The sequence below is a fragment of the Danio aesculapii genome, chromosome 24 (genome assembly GCF_903798145.1).
Source record: "Danio aesculapii chromosome 24, fDanAes4.1, whole genome shotgun sequence".
In the NCBI taxonomy this organism is placed as follows: domain Eukaryota; kingdom Metazoa; phylum Chordata; class Actinopteri; order Cypriniformes; family Danionidae; genus Danio; species Danio aesculapii.
Window position 1 is genome coordinate 26,880,316 of NC_079458.1, and position 18,830 is coordinate 26,899,145.

General features: G+C 35.3%; 1 protein-coding gene across 1 annotated transcript in view; it reads left to right on the forward strand.

The window, feature by feature from the left end:
- pou6f2 (POU class 6 homeobox 2) overlaps window positions 1–18,830 on the forward strand; it is a 200,640-nt gene that overhangs the window by 48,610 nt on the left and 133,200 nt on the right. The window contains exon 3 of the mRNA XM_056451160.1: window positions 2,655–2,877. Coding sequence (XP_056307135.1) covers window positions 2,655–2,877 — 223 coding nt within the window. The remainder of the gene's footprint in view (window positions 1–2,654; window positions 2,878–18,830) is intronic.

The following is an 18,830-nucleotide window of genomic DNA, read 5'->3' on the forward strand; positions in this document are numbered from 1 at the left end:
TGCTCGAATTGAGGGGGGATGGCATCCCTCTTATTGAAAAAAATGAGAAACACATCCCCTTTATAAAACCACCATCCCTTTTAGATTAACAACAGTGTATGTAATGTAAAACTTAGCATGTAAATAAAATTTTACAATTCTTTATTTATGGTAATTTACGACTTATAAACAATGACGATTGACCAATCAGAACTCAATATTGTAATAAGGTGCCATGCACAAGCGCAATACAGTTCATTGCATAATTTCACATGACTTTCAAAATGTCTAGAGAAGTTCAGATGCAACGTTTTGCATCTTTTTAAAGAAGAGAACAGAAGGTACAATATTTAGTTGTCTAATATTATATATGTATGCTGTATCTGCTGTGCATAGCTGCATTTCAAAACAGTTTAGGTGGCTTGACGCAAGTGTAACTTAAGCTATTCTGTATTCACTGTAAATCACAGTTAACAGGGCTTGCTAACATTTACTTTAGCGACCTAAGTTTCATCGTTAATATCCAAGGTACAGCAGATTCTAGGTTCCCTGTTTCTAAAAATGAACTGGTAATAATATTATATCGGATTAATCAGAGTAAAATTGCATTATTGGTGTTTATTATTGTGATTATCCATGAAATGTACTCACTGACGCCCCATTTAACGCTTTCCATTCACTTTTTAAGCGTCAGTGGAAGCGTCAGCCAATCAGCTCTCTTCAGACACGCCCTCTGTCACGCTGAAGCACCATGTAAATCGGGCGTATGTTTACATGGACACCAATAATCTGATTTAATACGATTAAACAGTACTCTAATTAAGAGTCTACCATGTAAACATCGATTTTTGATTAATTTAATCCGATGAAGATCATAATTGAACGAAACAGAAATGGAATTAATACATGTGGAGTATGCTGATTTTAGTCGCAATATTGAAGTGCAGTACAGACATGTAAACACCTTAATCAAACCCTTACCGTTTTTGTGACAGGATAATCTATACACACATCGCTGTTTGACACTATTCTCTGCACTTACAGAGTCAGTAAAAGTCTACAAACACCTGCATAGGAATTTTTTTTTTCCCCGTACGGCATGCGGTATCAAATTCCTTTAAAACAATACTCATCCAGCAGTTCATACTCGCATCCAATATCTCGTTTTTCACGGGGGGCATGCATAAAATGTTCCTGAATGAAAGTGAAAGTGCCAAACTGCAGTTAAAGTCAACAAATTAAAAATGAAACCCAAAATTACATGAAACTCCGGAGGAAATGTGGATAGCTTGGTGACGCAATGATGTTAATCGAATTTTGTGCTATAAAATGCAATCATCGTTATGATCATGAAAGAACGGGGTCTTTCGACGGATCGAGGATCATGAAAAGACCATTTAAAAAGCAACTCATGTAAACACCTTAATCATATTATTGTCTTATTCAGATTAAGGCAAATGATTAAATTACTGATGTCCATGTACATGTAGTCAATGAGAGATATACTGAAGCATGTTGAAAATCAGCAGCCAAATATACTATGGAAGTCGATGGCTGTTGCTGTCCAACATTCTTCAGTATGTTTCAGTTGAGAAGGAAAAAAACTCAAGCAAGTTTGAAACAAGTGGAGGGAGAAGAAATTGTGACAAAATGTTACTTTTTGGGCAAACGATCCGTTTAAGAGAGGTTTAAGAAATTTGCTTTTGAATTTGCATTTCATGCTTGAGGAGAGAAAATTTTATGGATGAAACTGTAATGGAAAAAAATGTCTAAAAATAGTAAATAATAATATATATATATTTTTTTTTACAAAAATTACAATAATTAGTTCATTCATTCATTAATTTCCTTTCGGCTTAGTCCCTTTATTCATCAAGGGTCGCCACAGCAGAATGAACCGCCACCTTATCCAGCATAGGTTTTACACAGCGGATGCCTATGTAAGGTGTTAACCTACACTGGTCTCACGGTTCGGTTCGGTAACGAATATCATGCCTTCGATTCGGTTTAAATCGATATCTTGGTGCATCATGGTGCATTGACGATGCTTTCCATACATAATTAGATTTTTTACTCACAAAACAATAATTTTTTTTATTAAAATCTAGACATATATTAATATTTATATATTATTTGTTATACAATTTTGTCCTTTAATACAAGCATAAGATATATGAACTGTACCTTTAATTTTACCTGCTCAAAGAAAACACGCTTTTTGAATGTTTTAAATAAAACTCCAATACATGCACAGAGGACAGCATGAGCATTTATAACAAATTAACTGATGTAAATATTATCCCACTTTTTAAACACTGTCAAATGAGGTCTTACACCACTATGATTGGTCATTGTCTTCACCCGCTCAACAGAAAGGGTTGCGATTGACTTTAGAAACGAAAGCGCTGTTCACCGATGAGTGACGTGGGAAGAACAGCCGCGATTACAGTATATATGCGCACAATACGCGGTTATTACAGGTAATCCATAATAGACACAGTGGAGAAAACTTGCACCACTTCAAGAGGAGAGGAAAAGTCACCTCACGAACACCCCAGCAGGTCAAATGTCCAAAGTGAGAAAGAGAGAAAGAAAGAGAGACATGCAAACTTTGAAGGCATTCTACAGTACATACAAACCTTCCTGTTAACGTTCCGGTTTGTTCTCTTTTTCAGTCTCTACTGGTTGCTCAGCAGCTGGCGTCGGCAGTTAGTGGAGTGATGTCTGGCGGAGCTCCGGGTTTAAACCAGCCCATTCTGATTCCTTTTAATGCTGGTGGGCATCTGGGTGGGCAGCAGGGCCTGGTCCTCTCTCTGCCCACTGCTGCCAACATACAGGGCTTGGTCGCAGCTGCTGCTGCTGGTGGTATCATGGCACTCCCCCTACAGAATCTGCAAGGTAAGAGTTCATACTTATCCCCCCTAAAATGTATCCATTAAATAGAATATGTTAATAGTTCTTTAAGGCAATGTTATTGTATGGATGATACTTAAACCATATTAGTAAAAAACAATGTTTTTAAGCAGTACTTAAGTTTTATTGGGACGAATCATCAGTGGTCTTGAATAGAAGATCTTTTCTGAGCTGAGTGAAATGTTATTTGGTTGGGTAGGCCTATCAAGGGTGTTGTTTTGCCCATGATATTGGTGGGGACGTACATCCCTAGAGCGCATGTATTGAACGAAACAAATTCTGTTTCGTGCTTTTGAAAACATTTAAACACTTAATAATACAAAAAAAATTAATGAAGCATGTCCAATGCTGCAAAAGTCAAATCACATGATTTTACTGTAATCTGGCTTTGAGGAGTTATGAATGTACAGAAATGTAAAGAGGTATGTGATGCAATTTAACCGTTGTATCCCTATTATACTGTTGAAATCAGAATTATTAGCCCCCCTTTGATTTATTTTAGGTATTTCATAAATGACGAGAGCAAGGAAATTTTTACAGTATGTCTGATAATATTTTTTCTTCTGAAGAAAGTCATATTTGTGTTGTTTCGGCTAGAATAAAAGCAGTTTTTAATTTTTAAAAAACATTTTAAGGTCAAAATTATTAGCCTCTTTAAGCTTCATTTTCTTTTTTCCATAGTCTTCAGAACAAACTATCGGTATACAATTTCAGTATACAACTTGCCTAGTTACCCTAACCTGCCTAGTTAACCTAATTAACCTAGTTAAGCATTTAAATGTCACTTTAAGCTGTATAGAAGTCTCTTGAAAAAATATCTAGTAAAATATTATTTACTGTCATCATGGCCAAGATAAAATAAATCAGTTATTAGAAATTATTTATTAAAACTCTCTATTAAACAGAAATGGGGGGAAAATAAACAGGGGGCTAATAGTTTTGACTTCAACTGTGTGTGAAACACCACAACTGCAGAATTCCAAAAGTTGAGTCTGTTAAGCTTCTTTTTATGCGGTTTTATTGGTGGGTATGCGAACCAGCTTACCGCCACCTACTGTGATGGAGGCACACAATAGCTCACCAGAGAGAGTCGTTCATATGAAGTTCTCATCTAATTAATTTGATTATTTTTTCATTTAGATTCAAAAGTTGAGTAAATCTTTTAACAGAACTTAACTCATTCAATTCTTCTCCATAAGACATATTTGTATTTTGCAAATCAGATAAGTGGCTTGTTGGCTTGTATTCTTTTATCCTTTTATTCTCGCACTTGTATGTTTTCACTTACTTGCTTTTGCTCATGCAAACGCTGTTTTTAGCATTCATGCTGCTTCTCTATTCTAAGATCACAATTCCACGAATATTGACAAATAAAAATGATCACGGCAAATTATAAACTGTAGTGATGTGCCAGTCAACATCACCTACACCAACCAATCCGCTCTGAGCTGGGATCGAACCGGCAACTTGGCCCCTAGCGTCTGTCGCTAGAGCACCTTTTAGAGGTCAGTGAGGAGTGAGGTTTACCTGCACAGCACTTCACTAGCTGGCCTCTGCTACACTCACCCCCCTAAACCTCACTCCCATCAGGGTCGTGGCACCAATGCAACCTCGCTGGTCCTACACCACCCAACCTGCTCTGAGCAGGTTGACCATGGCCTCTAGCGTCTGTCACTAGAGCACATTTTAGAGGTTAGAGGAGTGAGGTTTACCAGCACAGCACTTCACTAACTGGCTTCTGCTACACCAGCACTGACCACATTTTAATAAATGTATATCATTCATTCATTCATTCATTCATTCATTCATTTGTCCGTTCATTCGTTTTTTTTTTGTTTTAGTTCAAAGGATATAGTTTACCTAAAAATGACATTTGATCAACCTACACCTGTTCCAAACCTGAATCTGACATTCGAATATCTATTATCAAATAATACGATATTTTGAAGAATGTTGGCAACTGGTCACTATTGACTTTTTTCTTGGTGTATGGATTTCAATGGATGTCTAGCGGCTACTGATATTCTTCAAAAGAAACTCATAGTAGTTTGGGACCAGGTGAGTAAATTACAATGTTTTTGTTTGTTTGTTTGTTTGTTTGTTTGTTTGTTTGTTTGTTTTTTATGTACTGTAACAAATATACTTACTTTTTAGTTTAAGCATTTATTATTATTATTATTATTATTATTATTATTATTATTATTATTATTATTATTCATTTATTCATTTATTCATTCATTCATTCATTTTCCTTCATCTTAGTCCCTTATTTATCAGGGATCACCACAGTGGAATGAACCACCAACTATTCTAGCAATTGTTTTACGCACCGGATGCCCTTCCAGCTGCAACTCAGCACTGGGAAACATTATCATTATTATTAATATTATTAGTAGGATTATGATTATTATTATTATTATTCATTCATTCATTCATTCATTCATTTTCTTTTCAGCCTAGTCCCTTTATTAACCAGGGGTTACCACAACGGAATGAACTGTCAACTTATCTAGCATATGTTTTGCGCAGCGGATGCCCTTCCAGCTGCAACCCAGCACTGGGAAACTATAATAATAATAATAATAATAATAATAATAATAATAATAATAATAATAATTATTATTATTATTATTATTATTATTCATTCACTCATTCATTCATTCATTCATTTTCTTTTCGGCATAGTGCCTTTATTAATCAGGGGTTGCCACAGCGGAATGAACCGCCAACTTATCCAGCATATGTTTAACGCAGCGGATGCCCTTCCAGACAACCCAACACCCATACCCATACACTTCTGCATTCACACACATACCCTATGGCCATTTTAGCTCTTTCAATTCACCTATACCACATGTTTTTGGACTGTGGGCGAAACCAGAGTACCCGGAGGAAACCTACACGAACACGGGGAGAACATGCAAACTCCACACAGAAATGTCAACTGACCCAGCCAGGGCTGGAACCAGCGACCTTCTTGCTGTGAGGCGACAGTGCGACCGACTGTGCCACATTGCCGCCACTTTATTTACATTGTGTTTAAATAGTTTTTCCATCCTTTCAGACTTGGAATCCACTCTACATGACCTTTTGAAAATAAATAAATATATCTATCTGACGAAACAGGACAGTGTGCAGCTTTGTCGCTGAGAAAGCATAAAAAGTAAATGTCCGGCTTAAATCCTAGAGGTTTAAGACAGACAATTAATGGAGCATTAAAATACACTCCAACGCAGAAGCACTTTCTAGGGTCCATTTAAGAAAGTCCTTGGAAATGTGAGGCAGGCCCCAAAGGCACATTATCGTGACTGGGGGAATTCGGGGGAATTTTTAGATATTTATTTAGCCCATGTGAGTGTTTATTAAAAGCCTAGATGCGCTCTGATGCATGTTGTTATTTATGCATGTTTGTGTCCATTAGAGACATCTTCTCCATCTCACTATTTTAGCCATCCGTCCGTCTCTTCGGGACAACCTGTTTCCCGCCGTGCATTATTTTAATCTTCGGCTGCTTTCTCCTCCTCCCAAAAAGGAAAACGTGCTATTTTACATGCACTCAAATTTATAACCTATCATTTTTTAGTCAGGCATTAGAGAAGGCACCTCATCTAAGATTTATGACTGACGGTTTCCCCCTTCCACCCCTCAGTCTAATGGTATAAAAGAGACAATGTTTTAAACATTAAAATGAAAACCATTTACAACTATGATCAAAAGAGAACATTCGTGCATTAAAGTTTAAAAGGCGAGGAGAAGTATGGACGTGCGGATGGAAAGAGGAGGGGAAGAGATAGAGGTAAAGAGGAGAAGACACAAGCATGCAAGTGAATACTCCTACTGAAAGAAGAAAGAGCCTTAAAGTGCTTTTGCGCTTCGTTGCAAAACGCTGACCTGTAATGAATGTGAACTACTTTCTCCGCCTATATCGCTCCGATCCTCATGTCCTCGCTCGCTTTCGGAGCACTTTCTGCAGGTAAATCTTAAACGTCGGCTGTTTGGATGAGGTGATAGGGCCACTTTTTTGAGTCCCAAAATCATCACAAAGTGTTGGAGACCAAAGCATACACATGATTTACACTGGAATTTCACTTCATGGGCTTTTTATTGACTCTTAGCCAGAATTTGACTGACAGGTGATCCGGCCAATCATTACACCAATAATCTGTCTGTAACTGTCCACCATATTGTCCTACAATTCAAACAGCCCAACTAACGTTCTTCGTAGCTCGCTTAAATGATCTAAGATGATTTGGCAGATCCTAGATCTTTTAGTCTTGATCTCTGGCTCATTTGGTTCTTCAAACAAATTCACGAATCAGTTAAAAATGTCTGGATGAATGGATTTGAGATCACTGCGTGTGTTGTGAAGGACAGATCTATCAATCCTCGAAATCATGATCAGCAATGCAACGTTTGGCTGACAGCACAGCAGCGTAATGACATCATCTGATTAATATGCAATTATCCATGTGAGCAAAATTACACAAAATTTGTAGTAAAAGGTTTGTGAAATATGATACGCAATAACTTTCCACCTTTGTTGTAGGCTGCAGATTTTACACTTTCATGTGTCAAGAGTAGATCGTAATTTATTTAGTCTTACATTTACAGCAGACTTTCTTTATTATAGTAGTCTAGGCCTATTCAAGTTTCTTAATTGGCGTAAAGAATAACTGGCTGTTTAAATTAATTTTGCATCAAAGATACCAGCATAGACTTAGAAAGGCTGAGCAATAGACAATTTCATCTTTTCACAAAACGTAGAGTAGTGTATGAAATGCATACAGCCTCAAGATCAATTGAGTTTATAACTAAGCCTATGCTATTGATGTCTGCTTTTGTTTTATATATATATATATATATATATATATATATATATATATATATATATATATATATATATATATATATATATATATATATATATATATATATATATATATATATATATATATCAGGGGCGTCGCTAGACCCAATTCACTGGGGCACGTGCCCCAGTAAAAATCTCCAGTGCCCCAGTAAATGCATTGAGATATGATTTACTTCATATGCGTGTATTTATTAAGAGTGGTAATTCCAAAATAAAGACGTTATTCTCTAAGTGCAACCGAACCAACGCTGGTGAAAGCAATGTGTTTAATCAAAAAGCAAACTGACGCATCTCCGCATGTGCGCAAAGAACAGGCGCGCCTCTTGCACGCGCTGATCTGAGAGTCCCGGTAGTAAACATGCGCGCCAAAAAAGACGGCTACCTGCTTGTTACACGCCGCTCATGCATTGTAAAACCAACATAACAGCTTTTTTTGTGTTGCAAGTGGACAAAACTAAAGTTTAAACAATATGACGGTGATCTTACTGAGCAGGCCTCCTGATAGATTTTTTTGTATGAAGCAAAAAGGAGGGATGACGAGTCAGGGAGGTAAAGACTTTATAAACCTAATTATCTGCCATGTGTCAAGTCTACAACAGATAATATAACATCCTATAACATATTTTTTTTTTTTTTTGTATTTTATTGAATTGTCTATAGAATTTCATTAAAATGAAATTAATATTTATGCAAAAGTAATTTCTTAAATGATCTTAGCATCACTCCAGTTGTCTTAACATTGTTTTCCAGTTACATTTAAGATTATTTAAAAGAATAATAATATGTATATAAGAATAATAATATGTATATAATAATAAGAATACTTTTATTTATAAATTATAATTATTTTAAAGATTATGACTTGAGAATATGATTTTACCTCAGCGCTGCACTTTTCTCCTTCGCCCTCGCGCTGAGTTCAGGTGACGGAGTGTTGTGAAGTAGTTAAACTCTCCTCAGTTTAATTTACAGTGTCAAACTTTCACAGGAATATCAGTATATTAATAGAGGCTTTGCTAAAAGGCTGGTCAAATGTCTTTTTTTACAGAAGCTAACAGACGCGCATGCTGCGACCACGGTGATGAGTCAACAATCGCATATTTTGACTTATTTAAAGTAGGCTATAGGCTTTAGCATACAGTAATTTTGTGTAAAGACATTTATAAAAATATGTAGCTAATATATCACTGGGGTTTGTGTAGCAGCGATTACAGGAGCATTAATTAAATCCTTTTTCCCGTGGAGCTAAACAAACACTGCACAGTGTAGCGGATGGGGACGCACAAAAATATATATTAATTATATATATTTTCATCGGAAGAAAAATATTCTTTGAACGAATTTAGTTTTGTACAATTTGTATCTTAGTTTTTGTCGGTCAGTTATTTACAAAATAAACAAGAATAACTAATAAACTGAAGTGAAGCGATGTGCCTCAGGGTCCGCTATATGCCGCGGCCAAAACACAAACTGGTCTGTTAAATACAATCGTAATATAAATAAAATAAAAGTGAAATATTCAGTTTGGAATATTGAATCTTTGTTAACTGCATGATCAAAAATAAAATAGCAGCCTTTATTATCACTCTTTATGACAAACATCCATTGATCAATAAGTTTCGCTTTAGTTTAATCTAAGCGTTTGAACTATTTGATATTTTAGTCAAAGTGGTCTGCATAACCAATGATTGAAGTTATCCACCTGCGACCCACCCATAATTAAACATCATGTAGGCGAGCTGGCTTTGTGATTACCTGAACCGTGTATTAACGGCTGAACCAGCATAACTCGAGATCTGCGTATTAATAGCAGCACCCGTAGATATAAGAGAGTTTGTTTCATAACAGCATTTTATGCTTCTTCAATATCCAATATTAAGAGAGTGACTCCATAAGGTACATAACCTGCGCACACTTGATTATTACTTTAATGTGTAAAGTCATGGATGCATCTCACAGCGCAAAGCATAACTTGTCCTTTAAATGTCCATGCTTAATATGTCATTGATGAGGTCTATCTATTGAAAGGGTTACAATATAGGCTATATATGCGCTACATAGCAGGGAGGTTATTTATATTGGCTACATTTTTTATACACTTCTTTACACAAAATTATTATATGCTATAGCCTATATCGTACTTTAAATAAGTCAAAATATGCGATTGTTGACTCATCACCATGGTCGCAGCTTGTGCGTCTGTTAGCTTCTGTAAAAAAAGACATTTGACCAGCCTTTTAGCAAAGCCTATATTAATATACTGATATTCCTATGCGATTTTATATGATTGATATATATATATATATATATATATATATATATATATATATATATATATATATATATATATATATATATATATATATATATATATATTTTTTTTTTTTTTTTTTTTTTTTAAGGGGGGGGGGGGGGGGGGGGGGGGGGGTTCACGTGCCCCAGTAGAGCTTTATGTCTAGCAACGCCCCTGATATATATATATATATATATATATATATATAAATGCTTCCCTAAGAGGGAAGAAATCACTTTCCCGAACTCTCGCATTCAATCTGCCCAGTTGGTGGAATGAACTCCCTAACTACATCAGAACAGCAGAGTCACTTTCTGTCTTCAAGAAACGACTAAAAACTCAACTATTTAGTCTCCACTTTCTTCCTAATCTGTAACTGCCTCTCTGGCTATACCACTAACTGTACTGTCTCTCTCAAAAAAAAAAAAAAATTTCTAATGCTTTGCTTCTTAGACTTTACACACCTGAAACTTGTCTATAGCACTTGTTCACTGCTGCTCTTATAGTTGTGTAAATTGCTTCCTTGTCCTCATTTGTAAGTCGCTTTGGATAAAAGCGTCTGCTAAATGACTAAATGTAAATGTAAATATATATATATATATATATATATATATATATATATATATATATATATATATATTTTTTTTTTTGTACTCTTCCATTCACTGCGCTCAGTTTTGCCAACTATGACGACTTCTGCTACTGAGAAACTCGAAAATGAAAGTGAAAAGGGTCTATTGAGCAGAAAGTCTAAGTCAATTTGGACATTGTGTAAATTGTACATAAATTGTACATTAAATAAAGTGTGGCCGTACTTTTATAATAAAGGTGGGCAATTGGAATCTTGTTGTCTTGTAGTTTAGCCTTGTCTTTCTTTTTCCTTTCCATCTTTTCTCTTTACCATGTGCTTCTTTGTACTTGTGTCATGTTTTCGTTTGTGACTTAGTCATGTGCCTTTTGCCTTCTTCGTTTTTGTGGTCATATGCTTAGTTTCTCATTGGTTTTCATGTCACAGGATCCCTAGTGTTTGGGTACACCTTCTGTTGGTGAGTCTTTTTGTTTTGCCATGCCTAGCCATGAATTTTGTTTGTTATTTGTGTTTTTGCATCACTTTAATGAAGTGCACTTGGGTTCAGATGATCACATTTAGACAGACTTTCTTACGAAGCAAAAATAGAAACTAGACAAGGCTAAACTACAAAATAAAAGACAGGACAACATGATACACCTTACAGCAATACAATAGTTTTGAAATCAGTGTTACATTTTGTGCACTGTAAAAAAATATCTGTAAAATTTTGACACATGAACATGAACACTTTTTCTGTTTTTAATTTAAAAAATGTTGTATATACAGTATGTTTCTGCAATATGTGAAATCCCGGTTTTGTACAGAATGCCCAGGAAATGTATAGAATTCCTGATGACTTTAGGCAAAATATGAAATATTATTTTTTGTGAAGATTTGGCATACTTTTCCTAGCCATTCTATTCAATTCTTAGGCATTAAATATATTAACAAGTATCTTTTAGGCAAAGTGTCAGAAGAGCACAACAAAAGCCTTTATTGATCGTTACGTATTTTAAAGTGGAAGGAATGCGAAATAAAGCATATGATGTTCTTATCAGAAAAACATTAATAGCAGAACTGAGATTGAAGTATTTATTACAATGTTGTCTGTGTTGTGGTAGTGGAACCTCGTACCAGCAAAACACTGTCTTATAATAATGTTCAACACTCACATGCTTCGATTGCCTTCATCAAACAATGACCCAAGTGCCACTGCCAACATCAGTGGCAGGAAAAATGGCGGGGGTAGGCCAGTTACATACTTTGCCACATGGCAGCTCGGCATTCTATTGAATGTCTAGGCAATGTATAAAGTAGCAATCATTTCATACTTTGACATTCGATTTTAGGCATTCTATACATTTCCAAGGTATTAAATGCCGGATTTAACACATTACCGGAAATCTATGCATGTGTAATACTCTAACATTTACATGTGCACTGTAAATGAACTATTATAGTTGTGCTGTAGATTTACAGCAAAATTGTAATCAAAAATTTACAGTGCACTTGTCAATTTTACAGTATTACTGGCAATTGTGGTTATATACATTTTACAGCAATTTTTACAGTGTGTATAAAAATTTTGTCATTGCCTAGCATTACATAAATATAAATCCAGTGATAGACTTTGCTGTTTGTTCAAACAACTTATATAAAATGAGCTGAAACAACACAATTATTGAGTTTTTTGATACAATTGAATTGTTTTATGTTCAATCCACTTAAAACTAATAAGTTAACTTAATTCCTTCATGTTGTCCAAACACAAAAAGATTGTGTGGAACCAGGCATTTTTTTACAGTTTATTGTGACCAACTATGCTACCAGGCTTCTTAGTTTTAGAATCAGAAGGGGATTCTCTAAGGGTGTAGTGTCACGGATGCCATGTGACAATAAATGATTTGACTGTGTCTGCTCTCCCCACAGCCACAGTCGCACAGTCCCGCAATCCCCCAATCCTATCCTATCATCCCCACATTGATGGAGAGCTGCTGGCACAGCACTTCTGCTAGACAGTCTTAGTTGAGTGGTGAGCTCAGCCCCACAGGCCTGATTAATCACAACCTGCAGAGATCTCCACCTCAAGCACCAAAGAGACACATAGATCAGTGTACATGTGTAGTATGTTCTAATTAACTCCAGATAAAACACTCGGCTCTGTTAAGGAAAGGTGAAGCAGACAAACCGCTTTCATAAGGTTTAATAGAAATACTGAGCTTATGAGGAGGAAATACAATCCAATAGCTTGTGTCAGGATTTGAGTTTGATCTCAGATGTCAGATTTTTTTAAAAATTAGATAAAATCTTGTGGATGCACTTCGTTAGCTAATAGTTTTTTTTGGATAATCTGTTGTTTATGTCCAGACTCATCTTATTGTTAGAATTTTGATTCACAATAAGTCTGTCAGGGTAAGTTACTAGTTACTTATGAATTATTGCATAAGTGAAACAAGAAACAAACAATTAATTCCTGATGACATGTATGCAATTTTTACACGTGTATGTATATACAATATCTTTTTAATTGACAATTTGTCCAGTGTTCAAGTATTGCAAAGAATGATATTGCATTTGCAAGGGTTGGAGAAGTTGTTTACTGATTTCTCATAACTAATTTCTAAATAAAACCAATTCAATTAAATGATTATAAATAAAATAAATAAAATAAAATAAAATTAGTTTTACTAAACTATTACTATTATGCCTCATTTAAGCTGCCAGTTAAATGTGACCCATTCTGATTTTTTGCTCATATGTGGGTCTTTCATATGTGGAAATAAATCAGATATAAATTAGATGTGTGACAATGTGACTATCGTGTAAACAGGCAGATTGGATTTATTGAGGCATTCCATGTATACATCAATTGACTTGTGACAATGTACTTCTCCGCCATAGATATTTACATTAGATGGCGCATATGCTATTGGTGTCTATTGGAAGGAATGTGTCAATAGAGCCGCCATTTTGGTGCAGGGGAGCGCTCCTTTGAAATAAATGCGGGACCAAGTTGCAGTGGAGGACTGGCCATCCAGAGCCAGAGATATACACACACACACACATTAATATATATATGGTTGGGAGTTTTCCTGGTGGTCAGTATGCAAATATTTTTTTTAATCATGAAAATTATAATTTTACATTACCTTTCTACATCCATGGATAAGTGATCGCACAGGCATGGCTGACAAAGAGCATGTGTTTGTGTACATGGAAATGTATTATCCTTCCTCCCTGTTAAATTTGATCTAATCCATGTTCTGAAACACACTCCCTCTCCTGCGTTCACTTCTCATTATAACGGAGGCACCGATTCGTTTGTGAATGAATCTCCATTATGAACGACTCGTTCACTTAACCGACAATAATAGAAGTTTCTAGCACCGCAGCCTCTTGTTGTCATATTTCATTTACATTGTTTGCTTATTTAATACAACAAAACTAGCATAAGCCTAGTATTTATTGTGAGTTGGTGCTACTTTACTTATAATCAGTGAACTAAGTGACTGTATTATCATCAATACTTGTTTAGCACAAAAGTTCGTAACATATAAAAACATAAAAAACGAAATTTTACCTATGAAATGTGATGTCTTTGTGCTTTGTTTTCTTTGTTTGCTCATTACAACACCTGTACACAGCGCCAAAGTCCAGCATCTTCACACTGGCTTTAGTCTTGACTTGTGCAGTTGACTGACATTTGTCCTGGGAGTACTGTACAAATGTGGAGGCGCTATTGACGCATGCTCAATGTTCGTATGCGATATCTAGTGTATATATCTGTAATTCTCCGCGATTTAATGACAACAGGAAGAGAATGTGTGGAGATAAACAAAAACAACAACAGAGGAAACATGGAGGAGGAAAGTGGTCAGTCGCCACAATTTACTCCCACCAAACCTGAGATCTCTCTCGTAGCCACAAATTCCTCTGAATGGTGGAGGACACCATATATAAACCATATAAAATGCAAGCTGTGATGACGGTCCTTTCCCTTCTCTGCCGCCTCAAAATGATTTTAAAGGTAGGCGAACTTCGCATAGTTCGCAGAGCTAAAATACAATTTCTTCCATCATGGCTAGTGTGGCGCAGATGCTAGAACCCACTTTTAACGCATGCTCAACGTCGTAAATTGTATAGCAAGTGTAAACACATGAATTGGATATGGGTCACAATGAAAAGAACATGTAAACAATTCAATTCAATTCCTTTATTTGTATAGCGCTTTTACATTGTAGATTGTGTCAAAGCAGCTTCACATAAAAGGCAAAAACAGGCAAAAAAAAAATAAAGAGACAGGCCAAAAAAATCTGATATAGGCAACAGATCGGAATTGGGCTTCAAGACCTGACAGTCTAAACGGGGCCTTATTTTACTATATACTAGGGCTGAACGACATTGGAAACATTTGACATTGCAATAGTTTATTGTTCTGCGATATATATTGCGATATGAATACAATTTCAGCAGATGGCTTCCCAGATAGCATATAATTGTGGGCCACTTTAAGCAGTTATGCGACACTGGTGGTCTTCTTTGAGCCCAAACAAAATGAACATGAGCCTGAATTGACCCGCCTGTACAGTCACACATTGTACAGTACATGCAAATGTGGCCCAGCTATTATAAAGCAAATGTGGACCACTTTTGGCAAATATTTGGCACAGTAAGCTCTGGCAAATGTGGCTCTGAGCCTAAAGTGACCCAGGGAAAATATGGCAAATGTGGCCCAGTTATCTTAAAACATATGTGGGACACATTTGGCAAATATTCAGCACAGTAAACTCTGGCTATGTGGGTTGGATGTAAGTGTCTGGTGTGGGCCCTATCTGGACCAAAATAAAAGCAAACTGTGGCCCAGAATAGGGTCAGTTCTGATTCATTCGGTTGAATTCTGGCTGATATGTGGTATTGCTATGGCTTAATTTTGGCCCAAAACAGGAGCGTACCGCCCAAGTGCCATCATTCCATCCGGTACAGTATGTGGGCCGGATGTAAGTGTTGGTGTGGGCCTGATTTGAGCCACATGAATTTTGCTATATCTGGGTTGAATAGATCTATTTTGAATGACATCATTATTTAGATTTGCTGGGATATTTTTGTAGCGGAGTGAATCAAACTAATTGCAAGCATAAATGACGTTTGTTGGATAAAAAACAAAGATAAAAGTGTAATTAGCAGTGCTTTATGGTTTTCTGGCTGTCTGTCCAGTTTTCAGATATTCAGGTACAGTAATTGAATAATCAAATGTAATGTGAATAATGCAATGTCTTCATTACTGATAAACTATAATCCCGGCTCAACATTGCAGATACTGTAATGTGACTATTGCGAATACACATATTGCGATATCGGTGCTGAAATTATATATTGTGCAGCCCTACTATAGTGTAAGTTAGTTTTATTAATTTTTATTAAATGTTAATTACTTAAACTGTTTTTGATTCACTAAAAAATAACTCAGAGACAATTGGAAGTCACTCAACAGAACTGACTCATTTTCTTTTTTTTTTATAAAAAAGATCAAGAGAACTAAATAAGGTGCCATTTCTGTGCCTATAGCTTGACCAGTCAGTGATGCAGATCTAATTTGAAGTACTGTCTTCATATATACTATATTAGTCAGACAAACATACAGCCCTGTCCAGTGTCCACTTTTGGAATTTTAACCTATGACTCGATAAATATAGTTGCTTATGCATATTAAAATATGACTAGTTCTCAAAGGAATAGCTCCCCCGCAAAATGTAAACTCTGTTAACAATTACTCTCGCTCATGTTGTTTGAAACCTGTATGAATAATAATTTATTTCATCATCTTACTGTGTTCTGCAAAATAATGACAATATTTGGTAACACTTTATAAAAAACTGCACATTATTAACAAATGATTAGAAATTTGCAAATAGTTCATTATTTGTTAAGCATTAACTCTACATTAATAGACATTGGTAAGCAGATTAGACTACTTACTTATCTACAAATACTTTGTTCTCCACATAAAAGCACACATATTATGCACTTAATTATTATATTTTCATACTTATAAAGTTTTATTAATAAATTAAGCATTGCATTAATTATAAACCATTTGTTAAAGAACATTTAACCACTCATTTAAGATAATCCAGAATGAGTTGTTGATTATTAAATGGTTAATGATTATTAAAGTGAACATCTAGACCACTTTTGTTTCAGGCATATAGTATTAGTTACTTTGTATGTTAATAAATGCTTTATCAACAAAAATTCCTACAGCTTTGTGAGCTCATCTAGAGTGAGCACCATTTGAATACCCTATAAATAACAATTAAAGATTGAATAATGTTCTACACAGAAAAAGGAAATGAACAAAAGAGTGATTTAGACTTTTAATCTTTCAATTTTGTATTTCAAGATACATAAAACAAAATCAAATGAAAAATACATTTGCAATCTTCTCTAAAATTGAAATTATTTCACCCTTTAAATATGTGATAAAACATTTACATGACTTTAAATGTTAGTCCATTATGTTCATAAGCCCATCGTGGCATCATATCATTCACCTTTTCCAAATTAGCAGATGCTTTTGTTGTGAGCGTCATTGTGAGCTTGTCCAACAGAAGGCTCAGTGGTGCGTGTTTGCAACCGCCGCTGTGTCTCTGCACTGATGAATGAGCGTCACAGCGACAGGGCAGCTTCATGAAGTTCGGCACGCTCGTCTAAATAAAAGCCTGCGCTTGCGTTACTCCACGCTCATTTTAAACCCTGGCGCCGCTGTAGCTTGTTATTTTGTCAGGAAGATTAATGTCTGGACATGTCAAGTAAAGAAAGTGAATTCCCTCTTGAACACTGTGTGTACCATTCCAGCCGTAACTTGAATAGAATAAAAATCAGCCTCATGTTTGTTTGTCCATCAGACTGTAAACATGGTGTTAGGAGTAGAATCGATGATGACTTTTTAAAATAATGTTAATGATAGTTTATTTCTTTACTAGTTTAAACTAAGAATAATCAATACTAGTAGAGCATTTATTAATCACACTTCAACAGTTACTTAAAATTCAAAGTTGTGCTTGTTAACATTAGTTAATGCACTGTGAGTTAAGAGGAATTAATTAATTATTCTTATTTATTTATTTTAAGGTACAATTCTCACTATTAACACCACTGCAAAAAATACTAGAGATTTTGTCTTGTTTCTAGTCCAAATATCTACAAATTCCTGAACCAAGCTTTGACAAGCAAATATATTTTCTTGTTTTCAGAAATAAAATGTTAAAATAAAGTGAGTTTTTCCTTAAAACAAGCCAAAAAATCTGGTAATGGAGTAAGCAAAATAACCTTGTTTTTGCTTTGAAATAACATTATTTTTGTAGGTTATTTTACTTGTTTTAAGGAAAAACCCTCTTAATTTTAACTAATTATTTCTGAAAACAAGATAATATGCTTTGCTTGTCTAGTAAATGCTTCTTGCTTTAACAATTTTTTTGGTTTTATAAACAAGCCAAAAACTACAAGTAAGAAAAGCATTTTTTTACACCATTAGCTGCTTTTTACCACAATAAACTCCTCATAGTACACTTTTTTCAATGGTTTGGTAATGTTTTCATAAGGTGTTCATTTTCAAATATCTTAATACAAAACTTTTAACCAATCACACTTGTAATATAACAAGGTATTATTTCAAAACCTTCTGTCAAGCTTAATGTTCATTGAGTACCAAACAATAGTCCAGGTTTCAAATTGCCATCGGTCCTGAATGGATGTTACTGTACTGTAAAACTGTATACATGGCCATCACTGTAAATGTTACACTTAGGCCCAATCCCAATTCTATTTTTAGAGTGTGAAGGAGAAGGGCTTTAGAATTTCCCCCTAAGAAATGGGACAGCACCTGCACACATCATCATATGTCATCGCGAGCTCATACTTAATATGAGATCAATGAGGGTGACTTCTGTAGTTATTCCAGTGGCGTTTTTTTTTGGTATTTATCTTCAGGAAATCACTGAAGGCATATATCATGTTATCATAATGATATAGTGTGGCAATAAGCTCTGTACTGAGTATTTACACCATGGTCATATTCATCTATACAAAAACTACATTAACATTATACCAGACACTAGCAGCTTAATCAGTAAAAAGCTAATTCCCAACGACTAGACTTTTATGACAGGGTGTTCGAGTGTCAGATGTGAAAGATTGTTGCGGGA